Raw genomic sequence first — 12,719 nt, 5'->3', positions numbered from 1 at the left:
TCCTGGAATTCTTCCAAGGCAAGGAAGGGAGAGAGAGAGCTAGTGAATGTGAAGTCATGGAATATGGTGCGGAAGATTGAAAAAGATAAGACATACAAACAAAAAAGGAGAGAGTCTTAAAGGACCTACTAAACTCAATTCTTAGGAAAAAGGCATGCTAAACTTGATTCCTAAGATAAAGGCAAAGTGATTCAAAAACAAAGATAATGGAATGACTTTTGGATGACATTTACTGCAAGTATTATCATTGAGAATGTCCAAACTTCGAGAAAATATTTAATAGTATGAGCGCATAATATCATCCACTGACATGGCACGCATGTGCCACTCAAATTTTGACACGTGTCTTGTGAGTGGAACGTGCTAGAAAATATAAAGGTTTTGTTTCTTGATTGGCTGGCTTGGCTTGGCTCAGCTTGGTGGCAAAAAAAAAGGGCAAGGTAGTAAATACTAAACTCCTGCTTGAAAGTTTCTCTCTTCTCACTTCAATTTTCAAGGCTTTTTATCTTTCTCTCTCAAAAAGAACAACGCTTAACCCAAACGATGCTTCCTCTGTTTTTATTCAAAGCTTTTCTCTTTCTTTCTCAGAAAAAGGACATCAAAACCAAATGATGCTTCCTCTATTTTTCTTCGCACATCCCACCTTCTCAGAGCCTTGGTCATTGGCATACTCCTCGTTCTCCTTGATCGGGAGGTTGAAGAACACCTCCCCACCCTCCTTGACACACTACATTAGGACACACACTCGATTAGGTCACTGGGGATCCTGTGGTTGACAAGGTGCATGATGCTCTAGTCAGGCTCAAAACAAAATCTCAAAACCATCATATTAGACCTATGAAATCACCACAAGCTCGAACATGTCAATTTTGACTTAGAAATAAATTGGTGAAGGTGTTCTTGGATTGGATTTTAATATTATTCAAGGAACCATAAATTAGGTCATCATACATAGTGAATTTTTTGTTGTATTAAAAGGATAACTGGATCTCGAATTTATATGAGACAAAATCTACTATAAGATATGTGTTCACCCTTGGTAGAGATGATGTAATTTTGAAATCAGCCAAACAAAATTATGGGAGAAATGACAATCCTACTAAACCAAAATTTGACTTGATTGAGGCAGATGATATATTTGATCACTTACTTTTCACAACATAAAATATGAGGTCATCGTTGAGGACTTCATATATAGAATCGAAGCATTTGATATATTTTTAGTCTTTCGAGGCCAATGTTCTTTTGTCGTTTATGTCATGTTTTTTTTCCATGTTTTTCTTTTAAGCCCCATTAGAGTTAAAGCTCCGACAGCAATTGCAGGCGCACAACATACGTCTCAAGAAGTGAAGGTTGTGGGTTTTGATTTATTTTACAAAAAATATATGTATGAATTATTTAAAATCATACCTTAATAAATCTTTAATCACTCACGAAAATTTACATTGATTGATTAGAATACGAGCTTTTTTTTTAATCATGAATGAAAATAAAATATAATGTAACAGCTTAGTGCATCTAAATATGACCTACACCATAGATTTACACTAATCAAATATTAGAATAAGAGAAGATTAAAAATATTTTTTATCAAATTAATTATATGAAAGGAAACAAACAGAGCCTTAGAATGGTAAGTCATTCCCTTCGTTGCATTCTATTTAGGGTTCAAAGAAATGGATGAAGTTAAATTGTCGGCAACCAGCCATTGGCAGAAGGCAACCAGCCATTGGCAGAAGGAGTAAGGAAAGAAAAAGGAAGAAAAAATCAAAAAAATATAATTAAAAAAAAAGTCCACTTTAATTCTAGCTGCACTACATGATTCTTGGCATCCACATTAACAATTTTTATCAAAATTGAAATCAATATGAAAATGTTTATGATTAAATTGAAATATTACTATTTTGGTATTTTTTTTTTCACGTGCAAGGACACATATTTATGGCCAGTACATGAAAGTAATTTTATTTCTTGAATAAACTCACTCGATGGAACCACCGAAACAAAAAAATAGAGGACAACCAATTTTCCGATTTCCCTTGCCCAACAAGAAAAGCCATCGTCCAAAAATCAAGTAGAAGACCAGCGGGCGATGGAACTAGCGTCCCGCGGAAACGATCAGATGTCCGCTTGTCGTCGGCCCAGTCGAGGTGTAGGCTGAAGAGGCCCGTCTTGGTCGGCCTGTTCAGGTCCGTTTTGCGTGGACTGGACCAGGTGGTATGTCCAAAAGTTGGCGACCAAAAAGTTGGAGGTCGCATGCCTCCGGCGCCTGTAGTGCCCGTCCGGCACGTGCGAGACATCGATCGGACATTCCACCTATCATCATAGGACAATGTTCTTCAAGACATCAATCGGATATTTTGGGACGACGCATGTATCAACCTATGGCAAAATTTCTTCGAGCAAAAGTAGTTACGATAAGGAGAAAAACGATGAAAGGATTTTATACGGTACTCATTTGAGTGCTATAACCTTTATTTCACCATTTAAGTGTCATATCAAAGTAAAATCGATTATTTACAAATAATTATGTGTGGATTGTTTTATTAATTTCCCATTTGATGTAGATTTTTTAATTTTTTAATTCTTTTTTCTTTTTTCTTTTTTTCCTTTTTTTAAAGGTTGGCAACCTTTGCCGGTTGTGAAACCCTTGCCCATATCTAGGTGAGGGCTACCTTGCACTCAGACGCAAAGGCCCTAGGCGAGGGCATCATGGCCACAGGTGAAGCCGCAAACACCCTTGCCAGCACTCGGCGAAGGTTTCACAATCAGCAATGATCACCAATGACCATTGCTGACCCTTAAAAAGGCAAAGAAAGAAGGAAAAAATTATTTAAAGATTCTCTAAAAATTATCCACGTCGAGCTGGCAAAGCCATGATGGATGTCCGGCTCCATGTTGGATTTTCCAACAAGACAAATCACCGATGGCACTTAAATGATCGATTTTTTAAATTTTTGACACTCGAGTGGGCGAAAAAAAAATTATTATATTTAAATGAGCACCGTACGAAAATGATGAAACTTGCATTATTCTTATCCTGTTGCAAAACAACAAAAATCACTCTCGTAACAGTGGCAACACCATTTGCCACCATCAGGCAAGCAGCCCCTTGCCCTTTCTTGCGGCGAGGGCTAATGACCCTCTCCGATGGCCAAGCGAAAAAAGAAAAAAGATCTACGCACACTTCCAGCTTCCTCCACCATCTTTTTTTTTGTATTTTTTATTCTTCTTCTATTCTTTTTGTTGAGTTTTTGTCGTATGACATTCACGAAAGCCGCATCATCACCATGAGCCTAAAAATGAAAAGTTTGGGAAAAAAAAAAAGTTATATTGACACCTAAATTTTGGTGACCCAGTCATTAGCTTTTTACATAAAAATTAGGGATTAATTTTAACCCCTAAAAAAATGCATCTAAACAAATAAAATGAAAAAATGGAAAATTTGATTTGATTGATTATGTATGGAAGTTTGAAATTTTGATGAATATTTAGATTTTGATAAATGTAGAAACAATTGAAAAATTAGGTAAATAAATGGCAATAATTTTATAGAATGAAAGAAATATGAGCAAAAATGTGAAATTACGCTCTAATTTACAGTTTTGATTTAATGTGACAAAAGATGAAAATTTAGAAAATACCGTACAGAGCGACCACCTGGAATCACTATAAAAGAGAGCTGCATTTTCGTGCTAGAGGGGGCGACGAAAGAAAGAAATGGTGCAAGTGAAAAAATTCGTGAAAGAAAGAGAAAAATGCAAGCGTGAGAAAAAAGAGAAGGAAACTTGGAAGAAGAAAAAGTCAGCAGAAGTTTTGGCCTTCTGCTGAAAGGTCCAAGGGCAGAAAGCAGCTGCAGATAGGAGACGCGAGGGGACAAGTCGGTGGAAGAGAAAAAAAAAAAAAACAGAAAGGAAGAAACGCTGTTCTTCTTCCTCGCTTGTCTCTCCGCCGCTGCAGGTCCCCGCGCGCCACCGTTGCTCCGCTCCCCGCCGCTGCGCCCAGAAGCTCCGACGCCCCGCACCAGCCAGCACCGCCGCACCACTGCGTGACCAGAGCCCAGACCACCTCCGCTGGTCCCTGCGCTTCCCGCGCCTCAGCCCACTCCACGGCTGCGCCTCCGCCCGCGAGACAGCACCGACGACCCCTCCCTCCGAATCACGCCTCCGCACCCGCGAGCTCGCGCCATCGCCTCACCCGCGAGCCCACACCAGCAGCCCCGCTCGTCTCCCGTGCCGGTCACCACCCAGCGGCCGGAGCTTGGTCCCCGCTCGCCGCGCCAACGCTGCTGGGCAGCCGAAGCCCGAGCCCCTTTGCTCGCCGCGCCTCCGTCCGAAGCCCTATGCCGACGTCTCTCTGCCCGTCGCCAGCGACCTGCGAGCCCAACGCCTGTAGCCGCGCCACCGTCCGCGACCGCCTGGCGCCCATCCCCTGAATCTCCGAACCTCTGCTCGACGCCACAGGAGTTCACGCCGCCGCTCTCCGCTGCCCCGCCGGACGCCGCACCGCCGCCTGTGCTACCCTCTCGACTGCACCTCTCCCAGACGACCGCACCTGCTCGCCAGCCTTCGCCCTGTGTTCAAGCACCAGCAGCGCCAAGCCGCACCTCCGCCTGCCACCAACGACGTCAGCACCTCCACGTCATCACCGCCGCCCAGCCTACGTCGGAGCTCCAAGAGTCGCTGCCACCGCGCTTCCCACCTGCCCTCCGCCGTGCTCCGCCCTCACTGATCGGCGCCGTTGCTCCCTCTTTCCAAGTCCCCCTTTAGGTGGCTTTTGTTATTTGTATTTTTATTTATTTATTTCATGCTACTTTAGTTTATTTTTTATTATTTTCAATATTATTGTACAGGAATGTGATTTTCATTTTATGCATATTCTGACATTATTTGTAGGGATTTTGTCCAAATTATTATAATTCTTAATTTGATCCGTAAGACGTCGGATTATTGTTTTAGTTACATTAATGTTTGGGCATTTTGGTAGAATTTTAATTGTTAAATCATTATAATTATTAATTCAATCCGTAAGACTTAGATCCGATTTTTCATTAATGTTTAGGGTTAGACTAATCGTTAATTTGACCTGTGAGACAACATGCTATATTTTTTATTATTTCAATCCTTTATTTGTTAAATATTTTGATTAGTTTATTTGACATTTGCTTGTCTTGGAAAAACACTAAAAATCAAAAAAAAAAAAAATCAAATTTTACATCAAAGCATGTTGATTTAGTAAATTAGACATGTAGGTTTAGTAAATTAGATTTTTTTTTTTTTTTAGGATTGCATTTTTAGAAAATTATTGAAATAGGTTAGGGTTGGACTTACATAATTTATTTTATATAAATAGGGTTTTATATAATGTTTGCACATTCAATTATCTCATTTTTCTAAAAAATAGTTTTCCAAAATAGGATAGGGTTTAAGTCAAATTAATCCCTAGAAAAATTAGAAAATTATTCCTTTTTTTAGATAGTTTAATTAGGATTTTTATTAATTCCAAATTTCAATAAAAAATACAAAAACATTAGGTGCATGTTAATTAATTTGCATAATAGGATAATTTAACTAAAATTTGTTTATTAGTAAAATCAGGTCATGTAGTTAAAATGCACGTTTTATAAAAAAATTCTAATTTCAAGAAAACTCAAAAAAAAAAAAAAAAAATTTTGATTGCTTTGTGTGATGTAATTTATTTATTTATTTTATTCGAATGTTTAATAGTGATTGAGCATCTGTGTGATTACCCCCATTGCATGATAGTAATTTAGTTTAAAATAAATTCAAGCTACCTACAAAAATATTTTTGAAAATTAAAAAGAAATGGTACCGAAAGGGTATTAGAATAATCTAGTGTAACCAAGTCCCCGAACCTATAATCTCTTATTCGTATGAGTAAAATAATTCTCCAATTATTTTACTCAGGTGTCTAATTGACCTACCATGAACTGATTAGTAGCGACTCTTAGATAATAATCATTTGCATGTTAAATATTTGAACCTTAAGTCGCAAATTGGTATGGGCTTGGGAGAGCCCGAGCTAAGTTTAAAGACTTAGTAGTCCATTAGCCTAAACTTAGGTGGTGCACCCGAAATTTAGGTCTCGACAAGTTCCACGTAGAGTTTCATTTCATTTAAACTAAGTCAATAACAAAGTACTCAAACGACAAATTGGAATGAATTTTAAGACATAAGTGATCTAACAAAAAGTTTAAGAATTAAAGTGGCTGGTCAACATAAGATTTAAGACTTCCGTAGTCATTATTAAATCAAAAAGAAATGGATTCTATCAGAAATAATTCCCAAGGTTTGAGACAATAAGATTCGGTGAAATTATGAGACGTGATTTATTTCTTTTTACCAATGGACCGATTCTGAATCGAATTCCATGGGCTCCTAAAGTGGCATCAAAGCGCATAATGCACCAAACTCGTCACTGATTTATTGAAACAAAATGCAAGAGATTTAACTTATATCAGCGAGCATCTTAAAAGCACAAAAATGTTCTAAAAAATGTTCAACAAAGTAAATAATGTAATTGTAGCGATGTGCATCAATAATGAAGGGTCACGGAGAGAAGCAAAGCTAGTGAATCATTTTATTATGAAGATAGGATACACAGGGCACAAAGCAATCCTCACATAAGCACATGAATACTCCAAATAGAATATCTCATTAAAGCAATCGAATCCATCCCTGAAATAATGATTTCAGTGACAATAGTGACCAAACCAACAATACTTTCCTCCATCCTTGCACCCCGTCTCTTCATCATCACCTCTACTATGAATCCACCACAGAAGATTTGACATAGAGTTCCCATCATCAAAACCGCTCAAGCTCCTCACTTTTTCCAACGCACTACCTTGGTCAAAAATCCCTTCCAAGGCACACACAAATCCTCTCCATCCTTCAATTCCCTCCCTGTTCAGTGCCGAGTATGTCCAATCCACCAATTGTTTCGCAAACTGGACATTTGAGAATAAAACCTCAGTGATAGGCGACAAAGGCAAAACCTGAATTCCAAGCCTACAATCTCTCCGCTCCGCACCGACAAACCAAAGACCACTGTCCCTTTTGTTAGCCCACAGAACACCCACCACCCTGTTCTCCCTAGTGAAGTCTTCCTCATATAAATTATCGCCTTCTCTAACATGCCACCATGTTTGAGCTGCTTGTATTTCCATTGCAGTGAGTGTGGACCCGACAGCAACAAGATGGGTGTCTCCATAGGCTAATCCCATTAAAGCAGCTGAATAGTAAGCATTCACAGCCTCGCTTGTGCTCTCCTGATTCCGCCCATTTGAAAATTCAGTCAATCCACCGGCCCAAGAGTGCAATTTGTACAGGTCGAAGCACCTCAGACGTGGATACTTGGAATTGGATCTTCTCCCCAAGTTCATGAAATCCACCATCAGTGAATAAGCTTGAGGCCTGTACTTCCTTCCCCATGCCGGATCAATCTTGGCAAGAACAGCAATTGCGTAAAGGAAGTACCCTAAATGATAGTGATGAGCATTGTACAACCCGAAACCAAGATCTTCACCAGGATTGGTCGATCCAAGCTTGGTGATAATCCCACCCCATTTCGCATCATACAAGAATCCATTACCACTAAAAGTCCCATCCAACCATGGCTCTATGGTGCTCTTCAAATATTTCCTGATGGTCGGGATAACTTCAAGATAACACACCTCCTCAGCAATCAAAGCCAACTCGCCGCTCTGGCAATAAATTTCCCATAAAAATAAGATGATTTTGCCGTTATTGTAGCTGGATTAAGGGACGCCACATCCCTACGAAGGGCTTGAATGATTTCATTGTGTGATTCATCCTTGATGCCTCTGATTGAATGCCAAGTAACAGAGACAGGATTAGATCTCAACACCCAGGAATCTCCAACCACACCAACAAGATCACCATCGATACTCCTATACTTAAAATCCTCCAACACATTGACATGGCAATCCTCCCGAGACAAAAGTCGAACGTGTAGCGGGTGCGCGAGCATGAGCAGATCCCCCCATCCTCTCTTCTCCCATTTGTACTCCAAACAAAATGGCCTAGTCAACACTGCATCACCAGATAGAGCATACGAAGAACTAAACTTATCCAAAACCTCCTCGTTAAATGATCCACTGTCGGGCAAATAAGCAATCCTAATAACCCCTGAAAACCTTTCGGAAGTAATTGCATTGAGATTGTGACCGAAACTGATCGGCGAGGAAGTGTAAACAAGCCAAGTTTGATTGTTCTTGAGCTTCAAAGTATGCTTGGTGTGACTTTTGTTCGAAGATAGCGAGAGGATTGCGTGAATCGTGAAGATTGCAAAATCGGTCCCGCGGTTGACCAAGCAGGTCAAGTAAGGGCTCCCCCTAACGAGGACGAACTTCAAGTTTGAAGCCGCGAAGTCTAGCGTGACGCCAAGGTCGCTGTACGAGGAGATAACGTACCGCAGAGCCTCCGGAGATGAGTTGTGCGCAGTGTTGTCGCTTGAGATGGCAGAGATGGTGAGGTGAGCATTGAAGACTTGGTACAAAGAGGTGGAAGTGGCGATGCGAGAAGGGAACGAGACGGAGACAGAGGACAGGGAGGGCTTGATGAGGTAGGGGTGGATGTACTCGGCCTGGTCGCCATTGTTGAGAGCGAAGTTTTGGAAGAAGGAGTTGGTCGGGAAAGGGGCAGAGAGGAGGCTCGGTGAGAAGAAGGTTGAAGGATCAGGGAGGAACGGGGACTCAACGCGCCGGAAGACAACGGGGAACGCCGCTGCCTCTGCCGCCTTCTTTGCCGCCGCTGCCTCTGCCGCCTTTGCCTTCGCCGCCTCCGCCACCTTTGCCGACGACGCCTCCGCCAACGCTGCCTCTGCCGCCTTGGCCGATGCCGCCTTCGCTGCTGCCGCCGCTGCTACCCTCTCCGACGCCACCTCCGACGCCGCCTTCGCCGCTGCCTCCGCCGCCTCTGCCGCCACCGCCTTCACCTCCGCCCTCGCTGCCCTCGCTGCCGTCACCACCGCCTCCGCTTCCACTACCTTCTCCTCCGCCACCATCGCGTTCACCGCCGCTGCCGCCGCCGACGCCGCCGCCACCGGAATCATCAGCAATGTCATCGCCGCGAATGCCCCTGACGCAAACGCCGCCGTTGCCGCCATTGCCGCTATCCTCGCGTCTCTTTTCACCTTGTCCGCCGCATCCTCCGCCGCTGACACCTTCGCCTCCACCACCTTCACCTCCGCCGCCGCCTTCACCGCCGCCGCCTCTGCCACCGCTAACTTCGCCTCCGCTACCGCCACCTTTGCCACCTTTGCTGTTGCCACCTCCGCTGCCGCCGCCGCCGCCGCCTTCGCCTCCGCCGCCACCGCCGCCGCCTTCACCGCTGCCATATTCGCCGCCGCCGCCTCAGCCTCCGCCTTCACCGCCGCCGCCTCCGCCTCCTCGCTTTCGCAAATGAGGGTAAAGAAAACATCCTGGAGATCCCCATAATTGAATTTTTGGTTTGTTTGCTGGTTGGCGGGTCGTTACGCACGTTTAGCAAATATTTCTCTCTTTTCTTCTTTTCTTTTTTTTTTCGATCGAAGATGACTCGCCAGAGAAAGAGGAGAAAAAGAAGGAAATGGATTATTACAATGAACTAGGAAAGTCAAACCTGAGGACTAAAAAAAAACTCTTGTAAGGTATGATTGGGTCGCTATCAAAACACCAAAAACTGATTGCTCGCAAGCTTCTTTCTCGATCCCAATTCAAAGGGTCTACTGTTGATGGGATCAAAAAGGGAACGAGATTTTTATAGGGAAGAATTTAGTGAAGACTTAGGATGAGGACAAGGACCATTGAAATGGAGCCGGTGAGTCAATATCGATGTTTCTTTTTCTTTTCGAGTGGAAAGAGAAAGTTGGAAAGAGATAGGGATGGAAGTGAAGTTGGGGAAGGGAATGGGAAGGCAATTTAAATTGCATTTGGGAATGCGAATTTAGAAAGTAAGGGATCAACGCAAGGGAAGTCTTGGAATTCTTCCAAGGCAAAGAAGGGAGAGAGAGAGAGCTAGTGAATGTGAAGTCATGGAATATGGTGTGGAAGATTGAAAAAGATAGGACATACAAACAAAAGAGGAAAGAGTCTTGAAGGACCTACTAAACTTAGTTCTTAGGATAAAGGCATGCTAAACTTGATTCCTAAGATAAAGGCAAAGTGATTCAAAAACAAAGAGAATGGAATGACTTTTGGATGACATTTACTGCAAGTATTATCATTGAGAATGTCCAAACTTCGATAAAATATATAATAGTATGAGCGCATAATATCATCCACTGACATGGCACGCATGTGCCACTCAAATTTTGACACGTGTCTTGTGAGTGGGACCCACTAGAAGATATAAAGGTTTTGTTTCTCGTTTGAGTGGCTTGGCTTGGCTTGGCTTAGCTTGGTAGCAAAAAAAAAAAAAAAAAAAAAAACAAGGTAGTAAATATCAAACTCCTACTTGAAAGTTTCTCTCTCCTCACTTCAATTTTCAGGGTTGTTTCTCTTTCTCTCTCTAAGAAGAAGAACACGCAACCCAGACGATGCTTCCTTTGTTTTTATTCAAAGCTTTTTATCTTTCTTTCTCATAGAATGAGGACATCCAAACCAGATGATGCTTCCTCTATTTTTCTCCGTGCGTCCTACCCTGTTGGAGCCCTGGTCATTGGCATACTTCTCATTCTCCTTAATTGGGAGGTTGAAGAACACCTCCCCACCCTTCTCGATACACTCAATTAGGTCATCAGGGATCCCATGGTTGACAAGGTGCATGATGCCCCAATCAGCCTCAAAATAAGACCTCAAAACCATCGTATCAAACCTATGAAATCACCACAAGCTTGAACACATCAATTTTGCCTTAGAAATAAATTGTGAAGGTGTTCTTGGATTGGATTTTTATCTTATTTGAGAAACCATAAATTAGGTCATCATACATAGTGAATTTTTCGCTATATTAAAAGGATAATTGGATCTTGAATTCATATGAGACAAAATCCACTATAAGATATGTGTTCACCCTTGGTGGAGATTATGTAACTTTGAAATAAGCCAAACAAAATTATGGAAGAAATGACAATCCTACTAAACTAAAATTTGACTTGATTGAAGTAGATGCTTTGATGATGTAATTATAATAGTCATTTTCCAAGCCAATATTTTGGCAAATGCAAAAGAATTGGAGGTAGACTCAGATGCTACTAGACATATATTCTAAAAACATAATGCTCTTTCCTCCTAACCTCTAGTAAAGAAGGAGAAAAAAATATTTATATTGGTGATGGAGTAACTACTCAAGTTCTTGGAAAGAAGAAAATTTTCTGAAACTTATATTAAAATTGAGATTGAGTAGTTGAGAAATTTCTTAGCGTATGTTTCCTATGGAAATGAAACGACACCTATGTCTAAATATTGTGATTGCCAAAAAGAAATAGCCATTGCAAAGAATGGAACTTTCAATGGTAAAAAGAGATGTCCGGCTAAGACATGATGATGTTGTAAAATAATTCCTAAAAAAAAAAAAGGATTTATATCGATCGATTATGTTAAGTCAAAATTGATTTTGGCCAATCCTCTTACTATACGTCGAGGGGAATGGAATCAAGCCAATTGAAGAAAATCAAGAGTGATGATAACCCAACCTATGTGATTGGCAATCTCATGAATTAGTTTCATATGGGAATTAACAAGTCATTTGTTGATCTAGTGCACTATTAAAAATTTTGTGTTTCTCATAAGGTGAAAAAGTACAAAATTGTAAAGATAAAGAGGTTGAACTAAGCTCTTAATAAAATTTCATAGTCATTGTTAGTGGTGTATTAAGCTGCAGAATACACTTGGATGGAATAGGGGCCGCTCCTATGAGAATTATAGGCAATAATCTCTAAAGTACTTATGAATAAACTAAGCATGCACATGGCATATTAGTGCAAAACTGCATTTGAACAACAAAGTTTGTGGGAGTGTAATGTGATTGATGAAAATTATAATTCACAAAAAGAAAGTCTTGGTTCATAGAAGTTTCAAACTTCACCAATGATTTTTGTAATTTATATTTCATTTTTTCTATGGCTAGTTCATAGCCTAACAAGCACCAATTTGAATGCACTACTCTCCAATAACCTAACGTTATTCCATTTTTTTCTTTTCAAAACTTATTGAAATATGTAGGGGATTGTTAGATATTTCAGTAGTTTTGAAATATTTATTAGAAATTATGACAGTAATATTTATTAGAAATTAGACCATTATTAAAGTCACCATTTTTGTAATGGTTTAACAACGGCCATATAACGGCCTTCTAATAGTCGTATAACAGTCGTCTATTGACTTTATAACTTTTGATTTATTACTTCATAAACCCTTCATAATTTTATAATGGACATCCTTTTAATTACCAATAGATTTATGACGGTCTCCCAATGGCTCTATCTTTCTCTTGTTTAAATATAAATTAAACTTCAAACTATAATATTTGAAGATGCACTATGTTGTCATATCTTTCCTTTTCTTTTTGTCGGGTTATACACATAAGGTTGTTCTATTCCTTCTAATATTCAATATGGAATATAGAAGAAAGTATGTTATATCTTGGGAGGATAGCCGCTAAAACCTTATGCATCGAGTTTTATACTACGAGAGACAAAATTATCCTTAAAGACAGTACTTGCACGTCTCAAATATATATATATATATATATATA

General features: G+C 40.5%; 1 protein-coding gene across 1 annotated transcript; it reads right to left on the bottom strand.

The window, feature by feature from the left end:
* Positions 1-6,679: 6,679 nt before the first annotated feature.
* LOC120288516 (probable endo-1,3(4)-beta-glucanase ARB_01444) lies at positions 6,680-9,150 on the bottom strand. Its single transcript, XM_039302558.1, is given in 2 exon segments — positions 6,680-7,719; positions 7,722-9,150. Coding segments are annotated over 2 exon segments (2,436 nt in total). The 3' UTR covers positions 6,680-6,712.
* Positions 9,151-12,719: the final 3,569 nt, after the last annotated feature.

This window comes from Eucalyptus grandis, chromosome 9 (genome assembly GCF_016545825.1).
Source record: "Eucalyptus grandis isolate ANBG69807.140 chromosome 9, ASM1654582v1, whole genome shotgun sequence".
Taxonomy (NCBI): Eukaryota; Viridiplantae; Streptophyta; class Magnoliopsida; order Myrtales; family Myrtaceae; genus Eucalyptus; species Eucalyptus grandis.
This window is presented reverse-complemented; position numbering and strand designations above follow the sequence as displayed.